Here is a 27,475-nt window from a genome sequence, read left to right as displayed (position 1 = left end):
AATCAACAAAATTCTTTTTCTCTCTGATTCCTGAGCTCATGCCAATTCGATTGCACCCTATGACATCATTTCTGTCATAACAATATGGCCGCTATTTTGAATTTATCTAAAAAGCTACTTTTTCGAACTCGTCCTAGACGGTTTGTCCGATTTGCACGAAAATTGAGCCAGATCATCTTCAAGCAGTGCTGACCAAAAGTTATGGAATTCAAATTGATTCGTCAAACCGTTTTCAATAAACGCACGAACAAATTTTACGTAGCGCCTGCAAAAACAGTCGTAAGGCTGTATCTCCGCAACGGTTTATCGTATTCAGACCAAACTTGGCACATGTCATCACAAGCATGACCTGAGGCAACATGCTGCGTTTCGGCGCAGCGCCACCTACTGGTCCGTAGATATGAAAAATGGCTATTTTTGCTTATAACTTCTGAACAGTTTGTCCAAAAATCATAAAATTGGTCTCGTTAGATTCAGGGCGACATGCCGAGTCGACTGATATCCAATTTTACCATATCGGCCATTTTGACTGTCGGCCATTTTGAATTATGTGCTAAAATGCTGTATTTTATGAACGCATGAACGGATTGTTACGAAACTTGACATGGGTCATCAGCACGATGTCCTGAAGGAGTGTGAGAAGTTTCGAAACAGCGCCACCTAGTGGTGAATTTTTTTTTTCAAATGCTTATAACTTTGGGTGCGGTCGACTTATTTTCACGAGACTCATCTAATTAGACTCCTGAAACCTTTCCGAGTCCTACGATACCAAACATGCTAGGTTTCGCCTTACGGTTTGTGTAGCGTTGTGATTTAGCGCTTAAAAAACATTTGGCTATATCTTCGAAACTGTTTGTCCGATCGAGACGAAACCACCGTCAGAAGTTTGGAAACATAGGTCGATAGCTACACAATAATGCCCAAATGCGAAAATATTGATGTTTAGGGGTAGTAAAATTAAAACAAAGTCATGTGTCAGTCATTTTTTACGTGTTTTTTCATATAAATGTCTATAACTCTAAAGCGAATTGAGATATTTTCACCAAAACTGACACACATATGTATGGGCTCACTCTGAGGACACATAAAAAAAATTGTGGGACTGAGCCTCTTGGTGGCGCTATAATAGAACAAAACATGAAATTCCCATTGACTTCAATACAGTTTTGTGAAATAAAATGCTATACTAAACAAATGCATTGGTGTAATATTACGAAACTCAGAATGTGCCTTCAGCACCATCCCCTGAAGGTACTCAAAATATTTCAAAACAGCACCACCTAGTGGTCAAAAGTTATAACAAAATTTACAAAAAGGCTAATAACTTTTGAATAAATCTGGCTATTGAAATGCCACTGGTCTTAATAGAGTCCTTGGGTCAAGCCGAGAACATAGATACCAAGTTTTCCTTATTTGGCCGAACTTCCTGTCCGCCATCTTGATTTTCAGTCAAAACCTACTTTTTCGAACTCCTCCTAGACCGTTTGTCCGATTTTCACCAAAATCGAATCATATCATCTCCAGACCGTGCCGACTAAAAGTTATGGATTTCGTGTCGATAGACGATACCGTTTTTGTATAGCGCAGCAGCAAAGTTGAGGCATGATGCTAATAGCACTATTCAGGCTTTATCTCTGCAATGCCTTGACATATTAACACCAAACTTTGTATGTGTCATTGTCACTTCACTCTGACCACATCACATCAGTTTTGTAACTGCGCCACCTATTGGTCGAAAGTGATAATCCATAAAATCATATTTTTAATTATTGTTTCTATGATTTTTCAGGAATTTTGCCTAAAATCCTCTTTAAAGTCTTTAATTGCTCATTGTCGCAGTTGGTCTGACACTTTCAGACATGTTGGCATGTCTTGTCGTCTTATTCTGCTTGGCCCCGGTAATTGCTGCTTGCAGCTATATTTCTTCTTCTTCTTCTTCCGCCATGGGAGTCTATGGCAGCCCATAGAACCGATTGCGGGAAAGTTGTTTTGGTTTGACATTCTGATAGAGGACCGTCTTAACATTAAATACACCAATTTTGGTGTTTCTAAGTCATTCCCTCTAGCGCCACCACCTGTCCAAAGTTTCACTTTTATTTTGCTAATAACTTTTGAACCGTAAGGCCAATCAGCGAAATTCTTTTTTCCACTGATTCCTGAGCTCATGGCGATTCGATTGCACCCTATGACGTCATTTGCCGTCATAAAAATATGGCCGCCATCTTGAATTTTCAAAAAAAGCTACTTTTTCGAACTCGTCCTAGACGGTTTGTCCGATTTGCACGAAAATTGAACCAGATCATCTTCAGGTAGTGCTGACAAAAAGTTATGGAATTCAAATGGATTCGTCAAACCGTTTTCAATAAACGCACAAATACATTTTACGTAGCGCTAGCAAAAACAGTCGTAAGGCCGTATCTCCGCAACGGTTTATCGTATTCAGACCAAACTTGGTACTTGTACTCACAAGCATGACCTGAGGCTACATGCTGTGTTTCGGCGCAGCGCCACCTACTGGTCCGGAGATATGAAAAATGGCTATTTTTGCTTATAACTTCTGAACAGTTTGTCCAAAAATCATACAATTGGTCTCGTTAGATTCAGGGCAACATGCCGAGTCGACTGATATCCAATTTGACCATATCGGTCATTTTGGCTGTCGGCCATTTTGAATTTTGTGCTAAAATTCTGTATTTTATGAACGCATGAACGGATTGTTACGAAACGTGGTATGGGTCATCAGCACAATGCCCTGAATGAGCCTGAGAAGTTTTGAAACAGCGCCACCTAGTGGTGAATTTTTTTTTTCAAATGCTTATAACTTTGGGTGTGGTCGACTTATTTTCACGAAACTCATCTTTTTAGACTCCTGAATCATTGCCGAGTCCTACGATACCAAACATGCTAGGTTTTGCCTTACGGTTTGTGTAGCGTTGTGATTTAGCGCTTAAAAAACATTTGGCTATATCAGTATATCAGTTTTGTAACTGCGCCACCTATTGGTCAAAAGTGATAATCCATTAAATCATATTTTTAATTACTGTTTCTCTGATTTTTCAGGCATTTTGCCTATAATCCTTTTTAAATGTCTTTAATTGCTCATTGTTGCAGTTGGTCTGACACTTTCAGCAATGTTGGCATGTCTTGTCATCTGATTGTGCTTGGCCCCGGTAATGGCTGCTTGCAGCTATATTTATTATTATTATTCTAAAGCAAGTCTTATTGATTTTATACCAGAGCAGTTTAAATGAGCAAGTGGATCAGAGAAAATGAAGAAAAAGAAGTAGTGAATAGGGCTGCACGATATTGAAGAAAACTGCGATACGCGATAACTTGTTAAATAATGCAATATTCGATGTGCGACACGATAAAAATTTATTATATTTAAATATATTTAAAAACTGAAAATGACATATTCAACATACACATTTCACATTCTTTTTGTGAGAAGAAAGCATTCCTACAACTTTTGAAAGTGAACAGCAGTGTTTTACTGTAGCGTTACATAAAAAGTAAGTGTCTTTTTAACATCAGTGAAAACCAGAGGGTTTAGGGTTTCAAGTAGGCCTACATTAGGCTTATTTAACAACATAAATTGAATAATCAAATGTAAAAATAAAACACTGTTTAATCTACACTGTATGAATTAAATATGTAATATGTATTGTTATTAAAGCTAAAAAAAATTCCATCAAGAGCAGTGAGTGATTTTCTCTGTCTTTGTTTGATTAACATTAAACACACAGACAGAAGCAGGTTTATTAGACTGCTGCATGGATCCATTATATTGTTACACGCGCGCTTCTTTCTCAACTGTTTTTACTTGAATACTCACCAAGACAGACATTTTGACATAAATTTGACATATTTGGCCATATAAGCTGCGGAAGAGAACTGAATTCAGGATCACACGCTGTCCGAAAGGCGGCTTTCTGTGTCCGTGAGTACTTCTCTTATGGCATTTAATAGGGATGCACGATATATCGACAACATTCCACGATATCGTCAGATAAATGGTCATTTTTAATGTTATCGTTATGGATCCGATAAGAAAATTAGGCCGATATATTAAAGCTGATAGATAATGGATTATTTACTTAAACTGAGACACTTGCGCACTGTTTGCCATGATGGTTTTGAATTGCTTGATATGATTGGAATCACTTCAAAAAGGAAGATACAATTAAGTGCAACATGTGCAGCACAAATCTGTCTTATAGGCTTCATAACATTATAATGAGAACATGACTATAAAAGACCATATATATATATATACATATACACACACACACATATACATATATATATATATATATATATATACAGGGCTTGACATTAACTTTTTTGCTCACTAGCCAATGTGGCTAGTGGTTTTCCAAAGTTACTAGCCACTAGGGCTGTCACTTTACGTTCGAAAATCGATTGCACAATCGATTGGACCAACCAACGCAAGTTTCGAAAATGAAAATAGGCAATCGATTTTAACGGTCTTTTCTCGGAGTGCGTCCAGCTCGTCACGATACGCCCGCAGCGAACGCGCGTCATACAGCAACTGCAGGCTCTGACAAACACGCATAACAGCAAATTATCCTTCTGCATAATGTTTCTCTTTTTACTACAAAACTGTGAATTCTGCCGGTATGCAGCCAGTCTCATGCATTCAGAAACAAATTAGTGCTACGCGTCTACAATCGCCTACAGGCGAAATTTGTTTGACATTTCTAATCGTAAACAGCCATGTTGAAGACTGAGGTAATTTTTTTCATTTATGTTATGGCAGTCCACTCTGCTATTGTTTTTCGAGAATGTTGCACTCCTGTTTGTCATTGTGTACAAAACTTCACGCCAATAAATCATCAGAAATATTGCTGACTTGTGCGCGTCTCAAGCGCCCTCTTTACGTTCGTCCTAATGCCTGTTCGTTGTCCGTGGATTTGCCCATATTTTGCGTTTAAAATGGAAACGTCTTTAGAAATGGAAAATCGATTTTACAATCGATTCAATGAACACTGATGTCTCAAAAATCGAACAGGATTTTTTCACAAAAGTGACAGCCCTACTAGCCACACACCATCTTTACTAGCCACATTTTTGTTGTTGTGAAATTACCTGATAAAAGTTGACTATGGCATGCTAAAATTTACTTGAACTAGATTTACAACCCTTTTAAATGTAAAACCACTGTACACACCCAAATCAAGACTACATAAATATATAACAATACAGGTCATTATCATTAGCTCTGATAAGGTTGTGTGTAAAGCTCCTTTTTTAAAATAAAACCATGTATTATGTATTATATGTCGCCACATTGCTCCACCGGCATACGACATAACTCCAGCAGGGCAGCTAGCTGTCTCTTCGATTCTTTGTTGTCGGTCACTAGTGACAATACTCATTAGTGCTGTCAAAATTGCTCAAAAATGACCTTCGAATAGCCTATTCCCTCTAAAAAAAAAAAAACACATAGCTTATATTCGAACTATTCAAACATCTGGTTGCGCATTGTCAATGACGCGCATTACGTCAATAACAGGACAAATTAATACAAAGAAAGAGACATAACTTGTATAGGTAGTTTATTCAAATTTAAACATATTTGACAACATATTACCTACACGAAAACAAGTAAATCAACTAATGGCCAAGACCGCAGACCTCACTCACTCGCAGCACTCTTTCTCTCTCTCGCCCTCACCCTCATGCTGCGTTCACACCAAACGCGAATAGAGCGTCTGGCGCGAGTGTAAAGACGCGTTTACGCGCGTCTGGAGGACTTGCGGCGCGAATGAGGCGTCACGCGCTCTGTGCATAACAGTTTAAATGAACAACAACAATAAGCAAATGTTGAGTGCTGATCAAGAGTTTTGTGCAAGCAATTTAAGGTCGCGATTCTTATATAGCAGGCTTCATTCAGTGATTTAAACAAATATTGTTAACATTAACTGAAGTTTTACAGTATATAGAACCAACATTGAACGCTCCGAGAGAGCTGTGCTGTGGTAAACATGGAACTTTTCCTCGACATGAAACGGTAAATAATCAAACCAGTGGAAGCCTGCAGTGCATGAAACTGCTGTATCTAACCTACCTTATTCATGCAATATCTATTCAGTCAGTACAGTAGCCTACACTTTAGTAATGTTTCTGTTTAACATTAAATAAAATGACCTGACCCCTCCGGCAGCGCGCCCACTCGCAAAGCAGACAGCGGCGCATCTGCTACCGCGGGCGTTTTTCCACATTCGAATATTAATTTTCACCTTCGAAAATCTGTTTTTTAAAACTATTCGACTATATATTCGAATTTAGCATATTCGTTGACAGCCCTATGGGAGTTGTAGTGTCATAGTGTCACACTTATTTCAGATGCCTTTTGAAAAGACTACAATTATTCAACCCGCCAAAGTGGCTAGTTGGAGTGACTGTGTTACCCGCCACGAGCAAAATCCACCCGCATTTGGCAGGTTGGCGGGTGTTAATGTCAAGCCCTGTATATATATATATATACATATTATACACCAAGTTGTATGGTGTATTTAGGGTAATGTGCACTGCCATTTCTCCTCCCAATATGGTGTGTATTATGGCATCCAAACAGTTCAATTTTGCTCTCATATGACCACACTGTGATAAGGAAGAGATAGGATCCAAATGCAATTGAAAGATTAGAGTTTATTGAGAGAGCAGTGAAAAGGTCTCTTCAAACAGGAACACAGGTTGCTGCAGGTTATGCAGAAATAACTGTCTCTTCAAACAGGAACACAGGTAGCTGCAGGTTATGAAAGGAAAGTAGTCTCTTCAAACAGGAACACAGGTGGACAGCAAAAGTCTTTAGAAAAGATAACAGGACGGTCTCTGAAGAAGGTCCCCTATAAACGGGTCAGCAGCTCTCTAATAACTCTCTCGTTCGTGGCAGGAATGCAGCAGATTTCAGGGAGACCGGCTCGTAGACTTTAGACCTCTCGTCTCCACGTGCTGGGCGGCAGCAACGCACAGAACACAGCTCAGGGCGTTCGTCGACAGCGGGAGGACTGGACACAGTGTAGAAGAGAGGATTAATAGACAGTGAAATGGCTTAGCTGACCTGAACCAGTAAGTAGACAGGACTGGGACACGACAAGACAAGACAGGAACAGCAGGGTTCGTAGATAGACCACCAGCGTACTACTCAAACGTAATAATCCGGCAAAAGGCAAGAAAACAGGGAACATTAAATACCAAGCGGACTAGGGGAGAGAACAGGTGAAATGAATCAGCGAGATAACAGCTAATGAGAGTCAGCTGAGGAGGAAAAAGGGAAAAAGAGAGGTAGTGACCAGCAGAGGGGGGAAAAGGACAGGAAAAGTCAGAGAAAAGAACTAGACTCATGACAGTGCCCCCCCCTCAGCGAGCGCCCCCTGGCGCTCCCGAGGGAGGGACCTGGCGGCTCCGGAGGAAATCATCAACGAGAGAGCGGTCCAAGATGTCCCGGGAGGGAACCCAGCTTCTCTCCCCAGGACCGTAGCCCTCCCAATCCACTAGGAATTGATGGCCACGACCGCGACGACGCATATCAAGAATCCTACGTACAGTATAAACTGACGTGCCCGCGGCATGAATAGGAGGAACGAAACTACGAGAAGGAACGCGTACGACTGACTTTATGCAGGATACGTGAAATACCGGGTGAACGCGCCGGAGCTTAGGAGGAAGCCTCAACTTTACCGTGACAGGATTGATGACCTTTGGAAATCTGAAAAGGACCGATGAAACGGGGAGCTAATTTACGAGACGGTGCCTGAAGAGGCAAATTGACAGTGGAAAGCCACACTCTTTGACCACACACATACCTAGGACTCTTGACACGACGTTTATTAGCATTTCTCAGAACACGAACCCTTGAACGACACAGAGATGCTCTCACCCGTCTCCAAGTACGTTTACAGCGTCTAATAAAAGCCTGAACGGAGGGCACGTTGGACTCTGTCTCTTGGGAGGAGAAAAGGGGAGGCTGGTATCCCAGACAACAGTGAAACGGCGATAGCCCGGTGGCGGAGGACGGGAGAGAATTGTGAGCATATTCTGCCCAGGGTAATTGCTCGACCCACGAAGAGGGGTTCCGAAACGCCAGGCTGCGCAAAAGTCGACCGACAATCTGGTTAGTGCGTTCAGCCTGCCCGTTGGTTTGAGGGTGGAAACCAGACGAGAGGCTGACTGACGCACCAATTAGACGACAGAACTCTTTCCAGAACTGGGACGCGAATTGAGGTCCCCTGTCAGAAACGACGTCAGAGGGAAGCCCGTGATTCTTGAAAACGTGAGATACCAGTACTTGGGCTGTTTCCTTGGCAGAGGGGAGTTTAGGAAGCGGTATAAAGTGAGCGGACTTGGAAAAACGGTCTACCACGGTAAGAATTACTGTATTACCAGCCGAAGATGGGAGGCCGGTAATAAAGTCTAGACCAATGTGGGACCAAGGACGCGACGGAATGGGAAGTGGTCTAAGAAGACCGGCTGGCGGAGAATGACCAGACTTGGTTTGAGCGCAGACAACGCAAGAGGCAACGAAGCGACGTACATCACGTTCTAAAGTGGGCCACCAAAATCGTTGACGGACCGAAGCTAGCGTGCCCCTAACGCCGGGATGAGCAGTTAACTTGGAAGAGTGAGCCCACTGAAAGACTGCCGAGCGAGCGGAAACAGGGACAAAAAGGAGGTTCTTAGGTACGTTTCGCGGAGCGCTCGTATGAGACAGAGCGCGCTTAACGAGCCTCTCAATACCCCAGACGGCGGTACCAACTACACGCCCCGGCGGAATTATCTCCCGGGGCGAGGAGATGGCGTCAGTGGAGTCGAAAAGACGAGACAAGGCGTCTGGCTTGACGTTTTTTGAGCCAGGTCGATAAGAGATCGTAAAATCGAAACGAGCGAAAAACAATGACCAGCGAGCCTGACGCGCATTAAGTCTTTTGGCTGAACGAATGTACTCCAGATTTCTATGATCCGTCCAGACTACAAACGGAACGGTAGAGCCCTCTAACCATTGTCTCCACTGGCCCAATGCCAAACGGATGGCAAGAAGTTCCCGATCCCCCACATCATAATTACGCTCCGCAGACGAGAGGCGGTGAGAAAAATAAGCGCACGGATGAACTCTATTATCTGAGTCTGAGCGCTGGGATAGAACGCCCCCAACGCCCACCTCAGACGCATCAACCTCGACAATGAACTGCTTGGATACATCAGGAGTCACGAGAATGGGCGTGGTAGTAAATAAATGCTTTAACTGATCAAAAGCCCTTTGAGCAGACTCTGACCACTTAAAACTCGACTTGACCGAAGTGAGAGCAGAAAGAGGCGCGGCGACTTGACTGAAATTGCGTATAAAGCGTCGATAGAAATTGGCAAATCCAAGAAAACGCTGTAACGCGACTCGAGACTCGGGAATGGGCCACTCGGTAACGGCTTGTACCTTAACAGGATCCATGCTTATCCCCTCCGCCGAGATAACAGAACCAAGAAAGGTGACTGAGTGGGCATGAAACGTACACTTCTCAGCTTTTACGAACAGACGGTTCTCCAGGAGGCGCTGGAGGACACGGCGAACATGCTGGACATGAACTTGGAGAGATGGTGAGAAAATCAGAATATCGTCTAAATAAACGAAGACGAAGACGTTAAGCATGTCTCTCAGTACATCGTTGATTAATGCCTGAAAGACTGCAGGAGCGTTGACGAGGCCGAACGGAAGAACCCGATATTCAAAGTGCCCTAGTGGAGTATTGAAAGCAGTCTTCCATTCGTCCCCCTCCTTAATGTGGATTAAATGATACGCATTTCGCAGATCTAATTTAGTGAAGACCCTCGCCCCCTGTAAAAGCTCGAACGCGGAAGCCATAAGCGGCAAGGGGTAACGATTCTTAACGGTAATTTCGTTAAGCCCCCGGTAATCGATACAAGGTCGAAGCGAGCCGTCTTTCTTTTTGACAAAGAAAAATCCCGCACCTGCTGGCGAAGAAGAGGCGACAATAGTACCGGCGGCTAACGAATCAGACAGATAACTTTCAAGCGCCTTGCGTTCAGGACCTGTTAAAGAATACAATCTACCGCGAGGAGGCGAAGAGCCGGGTAACAGATCAATGCTGCAATCATAGGGACGGTGAGGAGGAAGAGAAGTGGCCCGGGACCGACTAAAGACCGCCCTCAGATCATGATACTCCTCCGGAACCCCAGTCAAATCGGCCGGCTCCTCCTGAAAAACAGAGACAGGGGAAACAGAAGGATTAGCGGATAACAGACAATTGACATGACAAGACAGGCTCCATGAAAGTATACTATTACAGGACCAATCGAAGTGAGGATTGTGTCTGACTAACCAGGGGTGACCAAGAACTACCGGGGAATAGGGAGAGTGAAAAACTAAAAAAGAAAGAGTCTCATGATGGTTTCCTGAAACAGTTAGAGTTAAGGGAAAAGACTGAAGATCGATACTGGGCAGGGGGCTACCATCTAAGGCAAAAAGGGGTGTGGTCTGTTTACGGCTCCTCAAAGGAATACCTTGTCTTCGAGCCCAAGCTTCGTCGAGGAAATTTTCCTCAGCTCCAGAGTCTATTAAAGCCTTGCACGAAACAGTGGTACCAGCCCAGCTCAAGGTTATCGAAACGGTTGTGCAGGATGTGGACGAGGAGATCAAGGAAGTCGCGCTCACCAGTACCCCCTCTTCTACTGGCAAGCGTTGGCTTTTACAGGACAGCTCGACACAAAGTGGTTGGCAGCTCCGCAGTACATACAGAGGCGATTAACAAGACGTCGTTCTCTCTCCTTTGCTGAGATACGCAGACCGCCGAGCTGCATAGGCTCAGGAACAGGAATGGAGATAGGAGGAGAAGATGCTGCTACCGAAGAAGAGAAGGTGGAGTCAGCGCCCCTGACGCGGCGGCGAAGATCAAATCGTTTCTCTACCCGGATAGCGAGATCAATGAGTGGGTCGAGACCTGTAGGCAGCTCACGGGCAATTACTTCATCTTTGACATGAGCGCTAAGTCCCTCTAGAAAGCGCGCCGCGAGAGCTGTCTCGTTCCAACCGCAGGTGGTCGAGAGAGTACGGAACTCTATGGAGTAATCCACCACGGATCGTCTTCCCTGGCGGAGTGAAGAGAGCAAGCGGGAAGCCTCCTCACCATGGGCCGAACGGTCGAATACCCGCAACATCTCATCCTTGAAGGTGTCGAAGCGCATGGTATATTCTGCCTCTGCTTCCCACGCGGCTGCTCCCCAATCACGGGCTCGCCCAGTCAGGAGTGAAATGACATAAGCTACCCGGGCTCGCTCGTGGGCATAGGTGACAGGTTGGAGGGAAAAAACTACCTCACATTGCGTGAGGAACGAGCGACATTGAGTGGGCTCACCACTATAGCACGGGGGATTATTGACACGCGGCTCCGGTGCGTCAGGCGACCTTGGAGGCGGCGGTGGATCTCTCCTGAGCAACAGAACTTGGGTGGATAAATCAGATAGCTGCGCAACCAGCGTCTCGACCACGCGACGAGTTGCGGTAAGTTCCTCATCATGTCTTCCTAACATTGCACCTTGCAGTTCCACAGCCGTGTGAATGGTTCTCTCGTTCGCTGGATCCATCAGCTGGCCGGATTATTCTGTGATAAGGAAGAGATAGGATCCAAATGCAATTGAAAGATTAGAGTTTATTGAGAGAGCAGTGAAAAGGTCTCTTCAAACAGGAACACAGGTTGCTGCAGGTTATGCAGAAATAACTGTCTCTTCAAACAGGAACACAGGTAGCTGCAGGTTATGCAAAGTAAAGTAGTCTCTTCAAACAGGAACACAGGTGGACAGCAAAAGTCTTTAGAAAAGATAACAGGACGGTCTCTGAAGAAGGTCCCCTATAAACGGGTCAGCAGCTCTCTAATAACTCTCTCGTTCGTGGCAGGAATGCAGCAGATTTCAGGGAGACCGGCTCGTAGACTTTAGACCTCTCGTCTCCACGTGCTGGGCGGCAGCAACGCACAGAACACAGCTCAGGGCGTTCGTCGACAGCGGGAGGACTGGACACAGTGTAGAAGAGAGGATTAATAGACAGTGAAATGGCTTAGCTGACCTGAACCAGTAAGTAGACAGGACTGGGACACGACAAGACAAGACAGGAACAGCAGGGTTCGTAGATAGACCACCAGCATACTACTCAAACGTAATAATCCGGCAAAAGGCAAGAAAACAGGGAACATTAAATACCAAGCGGACTAGGGGAGAGAACAGGTGAAATGAATCAGCGAGATAACAGCTAATGAGAGTCAGCTGAGGAGGAAAAAGGGAAAAAGAGAGGTAGTGACCAGCAGAGGGGGGAAAAGGACAGGAAAAGTCAGAGAAAAGAACTAGACTCATGACACACACTATATTCTCCCAGTATTTCACTGGCTTTTCCAAATGTTGTGCAGCAAACTTTAAATGAGCTTCAACATGCTTTTTTTTTTTAGTAATGGAGTTTTGCGTGGTGAGCGTGCATACAGGCCATGGCGGTGGAGTGCATTACTTACTGTTTTCTTTGAGACAACAGTACTTGCTATCTGCAGGTCTTTTTGAAGCTCTCCACAAGTGATCCTTGGCTCTTGGACAACTCTTCTGATTATTCTTTTCACTCCTCTATCAGAAATCTTGCGAGGAGCACTGGTCGAGGCAAATTTATGGTGAAATTATTGTCTTTCCACTTCCGTATTATGGCCCCAAAAGTGCTCACTGGACCATTCAGAAGCTTAGAATGGCGCCTATAACCAATGCCATCATTATGTTTTGCAACAATTAGGTTGCGAAGGTCTTGAGACAGCTCTTTGCTTTTACCCATCATGAGATGTGTCTTGTGTGACACCTTGGCAATGAGACCTTTTTGTAGGCCATCATTTGGGACTGAACCAGCTGTTATTAATTTCCACTGACAGGGGGCTGGATTGCTTTTTAATTACTGTAAGTTTTCAGCAGTTGTCTTGGCTTTCCATGCCTTTTTGCGCCTCCCTTTCTTCATGTGTTCAATACTTTTTCCCTGTGTCATTTCACATTATTACACATAACTTAATTTCTGAACTTATTTTTGTTTGTTTCTTTGTATGTATGGCTTACTTGGGTTGTTACCAACATCTGGTGAAAATTTCATGTCAATAGCACCTTTGGAAATATATTTACTGAGAAAAATGATGACGTGTTCAATACTTATTTCCCCCGCTGTATATATACGTATATATATTTTGTCCACTGTAGTGGACATTATATTTTAGTGAATTTCTCTGATATCATACATGTCACATGACACAACCTGGGTGTCCTGTAAAGAGCACATTCAGGACTTTTCAGAGATACAAAATGTTTGGAGGTTTCATCATGAAAACAACTTCTCCTTGGTCTTTAAAAATGTCTGACATTTAGTGATCAAATGTAGCATTCTTATGGAAATATGATAATATATTGTAATTATAATTTAAATTGGACTACTTTTCAAATTGTATTTCATAAAACAACATCTCAGGAAAATGTTAAGGGGTTTCAAATAAAAAAAGTATTTTCTGTTACAGAACAGGGCTTTGATTTCATACATGTCCACTGTAGAGGACATCAGGACTTAAATCATGTTTATCAGGCATTTTGTGAGACACAACAAGTGAATATGGAAATAAATTATACATCAATATTCCTATGAAATATTAGATATTATTATTAAAATGTTGCCAATTATTACACTTCTTTTTTCATTAAATGTTGCTCCAAGAACACATTAAGGTGCAAATTAGATACAGTTTATACATTGCATTGAATGGGAATATTAATTTATGGACATTTTACCCACATATTGCATAAAGTAAAATGGTGTATCAATTCATTCCGTTATTTCTTTCATAACATAGTTGAGAATAATCTTTATACAAATTTTGGTTGAAAAAATCCTGAAACCCCCAAATTTATTGGCAATTGAAAAAAAAATCCCATTGTTTTTGCCTATACATATAATTTCATGTCATTTTATTTTTTAAACAACTAAGTCCTGGCGTCCACTACAGAGGACATAGCATAACATATGAATAAAATATTATTTTTCAAAAATGTTTTTTTACCATTTGTTTATTGTGCTCTAAACAGTGTGATGACATGGAAAAAAACTAAATTAAAAAAAATTGTTTTTTTTCTGGGTCCCAGGAGGATATATATATATATTAGAGGTCGACCGATATGGTTTTTTTCAGGCCGATGCCGATACCGATCTTTTGAAATCCGGGTCGGCCGATGGCCGATTAATGCTGCCGATTTATTTTGGACGATATTTGGCCGATTATGTGCTTGTTTTTAACCTCTATTTGAAAGATAAAATGTTACACAAATAATTACTTTAGACAAGATTTCTCAACAAAAACATTTATTGAACACTTGACCAATCTGCACTTGTACACAAGACAAAAAGACCTTCCGATATGTTTGGTAATAGTACCTGAATGAATTGAAAATGAATTTGCTACATTTCAGATTAATAATTTTTTTTTCCTTAATTTTAATTAACAGTAATTTAAACACTTTGCAGTTTGAATGATGTCTCTAAGCTATAAACAAAATGACTGAGTATGTTTTTATGTTTCCACTGTTTGATCGCATCCGCGCCTCACACACACACACACACACACACACACACACACACACACACATAAGTAAACACTTTGCGACTTTAAACACACGCGACTTTTCGATCGCGCCCGCGCCCCTCTCTCCCTCTTCCTCTCCCTCTTCCTCTCCCTCTCTCACACACGCGTTCCAGCATTGCCATCTTTACATCGCAGTCTGCTTCAGAGCTAAAGCGGAGCTACAGATTAGATGTCCCCAAAGAACCCGCGTATCTAACAGTAGTTCCGCATTACATGAATTCATTTTGCACGCGAGTTTTATTTATTTTTATACCATGTATTCTCCGTGTTAATTTATACACCGAACCGTGACGCCTGTACCGTTTCGGTTCAATACGAATACATGTACCGTCCCACCCCTAGTCTACAGTGAAATACAGTCACACATTACACTGTTTGGCCAGCATTTTAACCATGTTTAATCCAGCTATAAGCTAACGGTATGCTAAAATTAACTGCTGACTAGCGTCACGTTTCTAACTTCCGTTTTCAGAGCATCCAAGAGAAGCACAGGCATAACAGTAGCACCGAAATGAAGCACAGAAATCCGCACTGATATTCGGTCCGGTAAATAACGGTCGTTAAGGCACCAGTGCCGTATTAGCACCGGGTCTGTCAGTAGCTACCCAACCCTAGCGATGACGCTAGCAAAGCAAAGCCAGTCCTTCACCAACCTATAGTGCGTTAGTCACTTTTTTTATTACTTATTTCTCTGCATTGAGTGACAACCCTCTCAAATATAAGACACACAAAACAGAACAAATAAAAGTCTCAGATTCTCTGTCTGTAATTGCAAAATTCTTGCTTACTTATTGTGACATGATAGCAACCCTTCTGCTGTGCTAATGCAACCTCAACTATGGTATCAATATCCAAAGTAGCCGAACGTCATGTCGCCTGTTCATATTTTTTCTCGTAGCTGGCAGTAACACATCAAAAGGTTTTAATTAAATATAAAGGAGTTTTCTCCAAGGAACTTAGCTCCTTCCTTAGGCACTGGATGAGGTCTGCTCACTCTGCTGGAGAATGACTCTAGGCGCAGCGTGTGTCGAGCACGTGCTCCACAACAACAACAACACTAGGCTGCCCACAGATGCGCCTGCCTAATAATCGGCTTGATATCCTGGATATTGGCCGATGCCGATTATGTTAAAAAATGCAAAAAATCGGCCGATCAATCGGCCGACCGATTAATCGGTCGACCTCTAATATATATATATATATATATATATACATATATACATATATATACATATATATATATATATATATATATATATATATATATACACAAACATATATATATAAATAATGTGTATATATATATATATATATATATAATGTGTATATATATATATGATTAATCTCATATAGGACACATTTGGTTGAGTTAATGAACGATGCAGTAAAGCGCTTCATTGTACCGGTGATTAGCTTTAGCGTGCACAGCTCAAACAGCAATGCACATTTATAACTATGATTGGGACTGTCATATACATGACATTATAATGAGAACACTATTGTAATAAAACGTTGTGAATTCTCTGGGTTTAGTTGCCGTTTCAGTGCGTTTTTGTGGGAATGGCTAAAACAGGGGTTACACATTCTGACCAGAACAGTCAAGTTTGCTTGTGCATTTGCGTCATTTTGTGCATATATAAGTCGTAGCCTAATAATTAATCTCATATAGGATGCGTTTCGTTGAGTTAAATAACCTGCTAGAAAAGTTATTCAGTTTCCCTGTGCTCTTTCTCTTCAGCTTCAGTGCACGCTCAAGTTATTAATTTAGTTATTTATTTATATATATAGCCGCTCAGGAAAAAAACGTGATGTCATCGTTCAGCTCAGTTCAGTTCTCATATAAAGGTGTCAATGCAGGCAGATCAATATTATTGTTGAATTTTAAATTAAATGTCAAATTTTATGTCCCCAACTAAGCAAGCCAAAAGCCTATGGCAACAAAGGTGAAAAAGGCGACAGTGGCAAGGAACCAAAAATCCATCAGGTGATAGAATGGAGAAAAAAAAAAAAAAAAAACTTGCGAGAAACCAGGCTAAGTCGGGGGGGCCAGTTCTCCTCTGCCCAACGAATGAACAGTGTATGATTATGATTCAGGCAGCATTCAGGCATATGATTCATGCAATTTACTATTACTGTAATATTAAACGTTTATAAAAAAAAAATAAAAAATATATATATATATGCATTATTATTAATAACCATCACTTCTCGTATTATTTTTAACAACAATATGGTTTGATTAAAATAATTTCCTTATTGTCCGTGTGGAGGCTATTTCATTTTATTTGTCCATGGCACATGCATTTTGTTTCTTTATATGCAGCTCAATGTTATCCAATGACTTGTTTGCATTATTTAGGTAATTTATTTCATTTTAATTTATTGTTAGATAAAAGATATTTTGGGAACACTTTACAATAAGGTCTCATTTGTTAATGCATTAACTAACATGAACAAACAGAGAGCAATAACCTTTGTTAGTGTTAGTTAATAAAATGTTCATGTTAGTTCACATTGCATTAAATGTTAACAGATACAACTTTGTATCTTAAAAATGTCTTGGAAAATGTCGAGATTAACATTAAGATTAGAAAATGTTGAGATTAACATTAACTAAGATTAATAAATGCTGTAGAAGTATTGTTCATTCATTGTTGGTTCATGTTAACTAATGCTAACAAAATGAAAACTTATAGTGGTACCATTTTTTTTATAAAAAAGTTGGCCATAGGAGTGTAAAATAAATTTTAAAAGTTAAGGAATCTTACACCAGTTCAAACTAGGCTGTGTTTGATTTATGTTGAAGTGTTTGAGACATGGCTTTGAATGGTGAGCCTTTTGTTTTTGTAATCAGGCTATCAAAGTATATCAAAATCTGAATTTAGATTTATCGGCCAATATATCAGTGATTGAATTTTAATGTAAAGAATTATCCGTGTCACACGTATGTAACAGTTATATGTCCAGTCTACTCTCTGCGTCGACCTAAAACTTGGACTTTTTATAATCTTTTGGAGTATTAAAATCATGCAGTTATCGCAAGCTGTTGCGATATAGACATCGGGATATGTACATTTGCGATATTTCAATGCTTGTGTTAAACATAGCAAAGACATCAGCATCATAGTTCATGAGAACAGCCTTAGTTTTACTGATCAACAACAAGAGTCAGGTGGTGAATTAGAATGATAATATACAGTAAAGTGGTCTTTTGCAGTTTTTTGCAGTAGTTTTTTTGCAGTACAGTTTTACAGCAACTACTTTACTTAATTGTGGTTTGTTGATCACAGCATTTTGTGCTGAAATGTTTTTGTATAATGTTTGTTTGTTACTGTCAAAAGTTGTATATTTTTTAGTTATGCAGTCAATGTTTTTTTTTCCTTCTTTTATTTTTTGTTAATTACTGTCACATAAATAGATGCTAACTCAATATTGTGTGTTGTTTCTATTTTTACAGGAGTTTTTTGAGCATGCAAAGCATCTGTGGGATGATGAGGGGGTGAAGGCCTGTTTCGAGCGCTCAAATGAGTATCAGCTCATCGACTGTGCACAGTAGTGAGTATCTGTTGATATGTGTCAGCTATACTTCTACAGTAGTGTTGTCAACTGTCATAGCGTGTCTCTGCTGATTTTCTGTGATGTTTGCTTTGTGGAGATTTCTTGTTGTGTGCAGCACAACCCATTGGATTATGCAGAGTGGATATGTTTATTTGTCTGACCCACTAGTGTAGTGCAGCGTGTCCAAACTTTCTCTTCATCCCACTTTTTCAGTATTTGGATTCCTATACATCTCATAAATTAAAATAAAACTTTTATAAATGCGTTTTTTACAGAAATCGAGCAAAGAGTGCTCCCTCTATAATCACTGAAGCTGTCGATCACTTCAGTTCACCATGGGCTCATTGTCGGTTATATTTTAAAAAGCTGTCTACACTGCACAATGAAATTCTTATTTACATCATGTTTAGTCTTTGGTTGTTATGAAAAGATTAGTGCAAGTGTGCAAAACTCAACCGTTTAGTGGTATTGAGTGGATTTGTACTAACTTTAACATTGGCCATTGCATTCATACCCTCAAACGACATCTGTGATTGGCAACAGTGCAGTGGATGCAATGTGTTCGTTTGTTGACCAGAACTGGCCCCCCGTATGGAAGTAAAATAATGTCAAATGTTTTTGAAACAAAAAGCCTGTTGAATTGCACTACTTGAAAAAAAATAGGCATTGCATTAACCATGCTTGCATTTTAATGCATTGTATTTTTAGGGCTTGCATTTTTATGGGCTGAAATTCAACATGGTTGAATATTTAAGCTGTGAATATTTCAATTAAAAACATTTCAAACACATTTTCATTATTAAAAATTCAATAATCCATATTCACCTTTCATATTTCACTTCCAAAATATTCAAACTGTTTAAAAATGCAACCTATAATATTCAACAGGCAATTTTCGGTCCATTTTATTTCGCTTTGCAAAATTCGCTTCCACAAATTCAGTGGTTCAAATTCGACAGTAAATTCAACGGAACTGCAGGAAAAGCAATAGATTACCGAGATACTCTCCATCTGCTGTTAGTCAACCTCACCAGCAGGAGGTGCAAAAGCTCGTGTTGTTGACGAAGACAGAGCAACAGTTAGAGCAAGCCATTCATTCATAAAACTCATTTAACAGCAATGCAAGTGTATTTGTGATTATTATGACGGCGGTTTTATGTTAAATTCAGTGTCTTCACGGTTACTTTCCCTGTGTAGCCTACAAGCATCTTTCTCTACCGTGAACAAGATTATAATGTTATTCCCCGATGCGGATACAGATCCAATATTACATTTTTGAGGTTGACATATATTTCTCTTGGTTGTTTAGTTGCCTTAACTTTATATTGTGGCGATGTGCTGCATGCAAGCTATTAGGGTTTCCCTCAATACTTAAGGATTCCCCAGCTGGACATATAAAACGCTTAATGTATAGCTTAATGGACTAATTACAGTGATATAAAAGACCAAACTCGCAGGCAAGCAGATTGACTCAGAATAACGCGCAAAGTTTAATGCTGAGCGTTTCCCCAGTGATAGACTGGCATTGACGTTGGACATTCGCACATATAGGGACCGTCTCTAAAGTGTATACTACTTTGGTATACACGTTTCTAACTTCAATAGCATTTGAATAGAACGACTTACAGTCATAAAACCAACTGTAAAGTGTTCATGTAGTGTCAGGCATAATGCGCACCCTTTGGATTTTTGATATTTATTCAAATAAATTAAAGTTTGCTATTGAAGTTAGAAACGTGTATGCCAATGTTTTATGCAACTTTTGAGACGGTCCCTAAATGTGCGAATGTCCAATGTCAAGCCAATTTTACATTTATTAGGCTTACATTTAGTCATTTATTTAGCAGACGCTTTTATCCAAAGCGATTTACAGTTAAACTAACAATAGGAGGACAACAATATGCAAGTGCTATGACTCTTCCCAGTTTAAGCTAATGCAATACACGTATGCATAGCCTATACTATATATATATATATATATATATATATATATATATATATACTGTAGAGAGAGAGAGAGAGAAAAGAGAAGAGAAAGTGTAAGTATTGATCAAGTGTTGATTTTATGCCAGTATATCACGAAACGCTCAGCATGAAACTTTGCGCGTTACGTTCATATTCTTAGTCCATCTAGCCTATATAGTAGCCTATAGCCTACATCCCCAATAAGGTGCGAGTTTGGTCTTTTATATCACTATTAGTCCATAAACTACGTTAAGCGTTTTGTCCCGACAGAAGGGGAATCCTCGAGTGTGAGGTATTGAGGGAAACCGATTATAATCCTGTTCATGTAGAGAAAGCTGATGACATGATACACAGGGAAAGTAACAATGAAGTTATTGAATGAAACATAAACACAGCTTTTGTGTCTTCATCATCTTTTCCGCATATATACTGACACAGCTCATTTTCATTTTATGAATGAATGGCTTGCTCTAACTGTTGCTCTGTCTTCGTCAACAACAAGCGCTTTTGCACCACCTGCTGGTGAGGTTGACTAACAGCAGATGGAGAGTATCTCGGTAATCTATTGCTTTTCCTGCAGTTCCGTTGAATTTACTGTCGAATTTGAACCACTGAATTTGTGGAAGCGAATTTTGCAAAGCGAAATAAAATGGACCGAAAATTGCCTGTTGAATATTATAGGTTGTATTTTTAAACAGTTTGAATATTTTGGAGGTGAAATATGAAAGGTGAATATGGATTATTGAATTTTTAATAATGAAAATGTGTTTGAAATGTTTTTAATTGAAATATTCACAGCTTAAATATTCAACCATGTTGAATTTCAGCCCATAAAAATGCAAGCCCTAAAAATACAATGCATTAAAATGCAAGCATGGTTAATGCAATGCCTATTTTTTTTTTCAAGTAGTGCAATTCAACAGGCTTTTTGTTTCAAAAACATTTGACATTATTTTACTTCCATACCCCCGATTGAGCCTGGTTTCTCCCAAGGTTTTTTTTCTCCGTACTGCCACCTGATGGAGTTTGGGTTCCTTGCCACTGTCGCCTCTGGCTTGCTTTGTTGAGGACACTTAATATTCAACAATATTATTGTTCTGACTGTACTGACACCGAAATGCATAATTTTTCCTGCTTATCACTGTACAATAACAACTTTGAAATAGGGCTGCTACTAACAACTATTTTTGTATCGATTAATCTAAACGATTAATTTCCCATCAATAAATAAATAAATGTACGCAAGAACATTTTATTTGTCTTGCAACTTTGGCATTCAATAGTGTTTCATAAAAAAATTATAAATGTAAACAAGCCCTTGACAAAATGTAAAACTAAAAGAGTAAAAATGAACAAAAGTAAAAATTTGTAAACAAACATAAAACAATAAATAATAATAATAATAATAATAACAACAACAAAAGTCTGAGAAAGTCAGCATGTTCTGAATGTCAATGTTCTGTCATGTGCCACATGTTCTGGGCTTCTTTTCATTACAGCTGTGAGTGCAACTCCAAAGGAAAAAAAAAATCTGTTTCAATTAACCCCCAACAGTTGGGTTTCCACATTAAACAAATGCAATGTTTAGAGTCCACTGGAATCAAGTGTTAAAATGTAAGTACTCTCAGAAATGTGTAAACAGATTTAAACAGACATCTCCAGCATGATAAAAAATAAATAAACAGAGGACTTCAGTAGTGAGACTCCAAATGAAATCCAAATTTCTATGAAATCCTTTTTTAAAGCAAAAGTAAAGTAGGGCTGTAGCTATCGATTATTTTAGTAATCGGGTATTCTACCGATTATTCCATCGATAAATTGAGTAATTGGATAGAAATGTGGTAATAAAGATAGATCCAAGTGAACAACAGCCTTTACAATACAAATATATAATAAGCAAATCCTGAGACGCGCTCCACGCATATAAATGATAACAGTGCAACTATGAAACACAAACCGCGTCTGACTTTTTGCGTTCCCAAATGCACGTTATTGGAAACCTAAACAAACAGTTGTCAAGTCACATTTATTTATATAGCGCTTTTTACTATACAGATTGTTTCAAAGCAGCTTTACAGCGATAACAGGAAATAATGCAACAAAGTTTGTTTCCAGAAGAAAATAGCATCACAGTCCAGCTTAAGTAAGTTCAGTGATGTTTCATTTTTGTTGTAAAAAAGTTATTAATTTAGTTAATTTATATATATATATATAGCCTGTGAAAACTGTGATGTCATCGTCCAGCTCACTTCAGTTCTCATATAAAGGTGTCAATGCAGACAGATCAATATTATTGTTGAATATTAAATATTTATTTAAATTTAAATGTAAATTTAATGTCCCCAACTAAGCAAGCCAAAAGCTAATGGCAACAAATGTGAAAAAAGGCGACAAAGGCAAAAAAGGTGACAGTGGTAAGGGACTAAAACTCCATCAGGTGGCAGAATGGAGAAAAGAAAAAAAAACTTGGGAGAAACCAGGCTCAGTCGGGGGTCCAGTTCTCCTCTGGCCAACGAACAAACAGTGTATGATTATGATTCAGGCAGTATTATAGGTCAGAATTTAGATTGGATTGGAGCAATCAGAATATTATCCAGTTCCATCTGGTAGAAGTCATCATGACGGTATGGAGACGGGTTTGTTGAGGATCAGTGCCGATAGGAAGTGTTCCCGGTTCTGGCTGACCTAATTTATGCAGCCTAATAATCATTTAACTGATTTGAATTATAGAAATGTATAAGAGCATTACAATAACCTAGCTGTGAGGTCATGTAACATGAACTAATTGTTCCGCATTTTTAATTGAAAGTATATGTCGTAATTTAGATATTTTAGATGGAAGAATGCGGTTTTACAGATGCTAGAACCGTGGCTTTCAAATGAAAGATTGGTATCAAAGAGCACACCCAGGTTCCTCCTAACCGGCGACGAAGACTTGACAGAGAAGCCATCAATTGTTAGACAGTGTTCTATGTTAGTATGTGCGGAGGTTTTTGATCCAATCATTAGAAACTCTGTTTTTTCAGGATTAAGTAAATAGGAAATTACTAGTCATCCAAATTTTTATATCAGCTATGCATTCCGTTAATTTCTTGAATTGGCAAGTTTTGTTGGGGTGCGAAGAGATATAGAGCTGAGTATCAGTGTTAATTTTGGCAGCCATTTTTGATTTAGTCTTAGTCTTCATCTTCAGACGAAAATGCTTATTGGTCTTAATTACATTTTAGTCATTTTGTCTTTAATAATTTTAGTCTAGTTTTAGTTGACAAAGTCTTTGCATTTTTTGTCAACTTTTAGTCACTACTTTTAGTCAAACTGCAGTTACCGACTTGAATTTTGGTAAGCTATTTTATTTGTAGTCTTTAGACAGAAAATGTCATTATAATTGTTCTCTCTAGGCAGATTCAATTAAGCTTATGATAAATTTGAAATCAAGGTAACGGGCTATATTGACATTGCACACTTTAGCAGTAGCACTTGTCAATTCTACATATCCCTTTTCCTTAGTTCAGTGGTTCTCCAATTTTTTAGAGTGCTGTACCCCCTGGTACCCCCTCTCTTCCTCTTAGACTGCAGTCACACCTTTTCCATTAAGGGACAATATTTTCCCCCTTTAATCATTTAAAAAATAAATATTGCTTTAAATAAAACAATGTTCAATAAAAATGCAATGATGTTAAAAAAAACACCAATAGGTGGCGGTAACTCATTGACTTTATGAGTGAGTCATCGAGTCATTCATTCGGTACCGAAGCAAGTGGCTGGCTGCGTCTGAAATCGCATACTCTCTTGAGTAGGTACTTATTTTGAATTTGAGTAATTACTTCAGGGCTGTTAAAAAAGTATGTTCTATATAGTATTGTGCACACCAGAATCTCGCTGGAAGTAGCTGGTCATCCAGGTACTTTTTTGCCTACTGTTTTAACAGTACTGTGAATTTGGACATACTGGTTTTGTAACATACGTTTTTTCGTCTACTATATAGTAGGGAAGTGTGCAATTTCGGACACAGCTGCTGTATTTATGAACAGATTATTGAATCTCAAGATTCGTTCAAAGCCACATTTCGTTGCAAAATAGAGCAATAAGCCTGACAATAATGTCTTAAATGTAGTACATCACTTAATGTTACCCTTTTGATTTTTTGAACTGTTGTATAAAATCAATGTCACATTTGAAATCGTGTGGATATTCGGTAAACATTGCATTCTTGCTCATATAATATGATCAACATTAAAAACACTGCTGGATATCAGCCTGCATTTTGATCGCAGATTTAGTCGCACAAACAGTGCAAGCGGCACGTGACAGAACACAGACCGACTGAGTGACACTTTAATTTAAGTAGAAAATCTCAGATGAAGATCGCTGAACTACAGCTTGTCTGTCAGATCATCCGCACTTCTTCAGCGGTGTAGAGAGAGCGCGCGTGTGCACATGGTTGCCAGATACTATTGAAAAGACTGGGTAGAAAACTTGTTTGTTTTTACAGAAAAGTTCTGACTGGGGGATAAAATATTGAAATCTGGCAACCATAAGCATGAACGCTCGTAATGTGTTGTCTCCTCCTTTATTCGACAAAAACAATTGGGTTTGGTCAAGTTTTTATTTTTGTCAACACATGTGTGTCAATGTCATCACATTTCAGTTGTCTTTTTTCGTCAACGATATTGCATGTGTTGATATAGTCACAGTTGTCGTTTAATGACGCGGGTGTCGTCTCTCATCGTCTTGTCTTAAGGCCCGTTCACACCAAGGACGATAACTATAAAAATAACGATAAAGATAACTATATATGTGTCCACACCAGCGACCGATAACGGTCTTTTTATTCTAAGCACGCGCGCGCCCGGATGATCCAGATCCATTTTAAATGCGCGAGACCTTTAAATTTGAATGGATTCTGATTGGCTGTCAGTGTTTTATCGTTCGACAGCTGGAAAAAAATCGTTCTGAAAGTGATCCCAACGATATCGTTCCTCATATCTTTATCGTTATAGTTGTGGTGTGAACTCTGTTATTCTTTATATGGAGAACGATTTTTAGAATTATATCTTTATCGTTATCTTTATAGTTATCGTCCTTGGTGTGAACGGGCCTTTAGTCAGGGAAAAAAGGTAGTCAACGAACATTTTTCGTCATAGTTTTCGTTAATGAAATTAACACTGCTGAGTATCATCGGCATAACAGTGAAAACTAATCCCATGCTTCCTAATGATATCTCCCCAACGGTAGCGTGTACAGAGTGAACAGCAACGGTCCTAGTACACTGAGCCTTGTGGTACTCCATACTGAACTTGTGATCGATAAGACATCTCTTCATTTACTGCTACAAACTGATAACGGTCAGATAAGTATGATTTAAACAATGCTAATGCAATTCCATTAATGCCAACATAATTTTCGTGTCTATTTAAAAGAATGTTGTGGTCAATGGTATCAAATGCAGCAGAGTCCTGCACGGGTTCGGGTACCCGCAAATTTTGCTGAAACGGGTGAAAAAGATCCAACTGTGTCGGATACGGGTGCGGGTCGGGTCGGACAAGGCTGAAACACGGGTCTAAACACGGGTTTAAAACAGTCACGTGCAAACGTAAAAATATATGCATATTTTTAGGAACACATCTACAAAAATATGCCTGTATTTCAAGTTGATAAAATAATTTAAAATTCATATCAGTTTATTTGTGCCCGCAGCCGCGTCCTCCCAGGAGTCTCTAGGCCTACTTTCACTTTAAAAAAAAATCACAATCTGCCTGCCGTCTTCGAGATGGATCCTGAGGAGTTGAAGAAAAGAATAGCTAGTGGAGATTGTAAAGTTGTCGACAATACATCATCAAAAATCAAGTCCAGTGTGTGGGAGAAATTTGTAGTTATCTCAGATGAAGAAAACAATATTGTTAAAGGCTTTGCTGCATCCAAAACCTGCCTTAAAGTTTTCATGTTGGATAGCCGCAAATGTGGAACTTCATCGCTGAGGAAGCACGCAGATAACTCTCGTAACAAACCAAGCAGTTCTATCGAACAGTATTTTTCAGTATTTTTATTTAGTTTAATTTAACACTGTTAATGTGTGGTGTGCAGGGCGTGTTTGAACCCAAAATTGTCAGATGTTGGCTAGACGAAATTGCGTGGCAGATATAGTGTTGTAGCTGCGTCTGTTCAGTTTTGTGGTAGCCATGTTCATGTAGCCTAGGATAGGCCTTTTGACAGCTTCGGCTGAAGTTGTCCTTGTGTTAATGGTCGTGTAATAATTTCTGTATGACCTGGCAATACACATTTTTGTAAGTGTGTCTATAATGTGATAGGCTAAACTGATTTTATTTTGGGTGCGGGTCGGGTGTCGGTTCTATTTTAAGTGGGTGGGGTTGGGTGCGGATTTTAATTAGTGTTGCTGTTGGAAAACGGATCGGATGCGGTTTTAAGCACTGCGGGTACGGGCGCAAAACCTCACAACACCCACCCCCTGTCGGTGATTGGTTGGAACACTATTTATTTGGGTTTTGAGTGGTTGGTGAAACCAATTGTTTTTGTGTGTAGATCTCAGAGCCTAGGCTGCCTACAGAGATGCGTTTTTTTGACGGCCTGCTTATGGGGCGGGCAGCTAGCGGATCGTTAGGAAAGATTAGATGAATGTGATAATTAGGGTCCAAGCCCTGAAAGGGCGAAGGCCCTATTGTTTTCGTAAGGATTATTAGGGCCCAAGCCCTGAAAGGGCGAAGGCCCTATTGTTTTCGTAAGGATTATTGGTAGCTGGTAGCTGGGCGTGGCAGGGGGGCTCAACAGCGCCCCCTGGAATGGGGTCCGAAATCTTGGTCCATATATCAAACACGCTTGTATTTAATAATATGAAACTCAGTACACATATAGATCTCATCGGGCCGCACAACTTTCGTGCTCTGAGTTTTACAAAAGCCCAACAGGAAGTCGGTTATTATACGTTGTTTGGAAAACGCATACAATGGAATGTGAAATACTCCTCCTAGGGAATTCATCCGATCGCCGCAAAACTCGGTGAGAATGAAGTCAAGACATTGAGGATGAATTCTTGCGAACAGATTTTTGATATCTCGAACGGTTTGGCCGTGGCGAGGAAACGAATTTATGGCGAATAATGGGACACAGGAAGTGTGTTATAACTTCTGCATACATTATCTGATCTTGCTGAAACTTCAGCAGTGTATTCGTTGTAAGAGGCCGATCACATGGATGTGACCTTTGTGAGTCAAAGTTAGAGCGCCACCAACTGGCAACAGGAAGTGTGTCACTTTCAAAAT

General features: G+C 39.9%; 1 protein-coding gene across 3 annotated transcripts in view; it reads left to right on the top strand.

Moving 5' to 3' along the window:
* gnal (guanine nucleotide binding protein (G protein), alpha activating activity polypeptide, olfactory type) overlaps positions 1–27,475 on the top strand; it is a 244,444-nt gene that overhangs the window by 112,530 nt on the left and 104,439 nt on the right. For all 3 annotated transcript variants that reach the window (XM_081352695.1, XM_081352696.1, XM_081352697.1), the window contains one exon: positions 18,133–18,230. In XM_081352695.1, coding sequence (XP_081208821.1) covers positions 18,133–18,230 — 98 coding nt within the window. The remainder of the gene's footprint in view (positions 1–18,132; positions 18,231–27,475) is intronic.

The sequence above is a fragment of the Scardinius erythrophthalmus genome (assembly GCF_964197995.2).
Source record: "Scardinius erythrophthalmus genome assembly, chromosome: 22".
Classification (NCBI taxonomy): Eukaryota; Metazoa; Chordata; class Actinopteri; order Cypriniformes; family Leuciscidae; genus Scardinius; species Scardinius erythrophthalmus.
The sequence above is the reverse complement of the archived record's forward strand: the minus strand, read 5'-3'. Positions and strand labels throughout refer to the sequence as shown.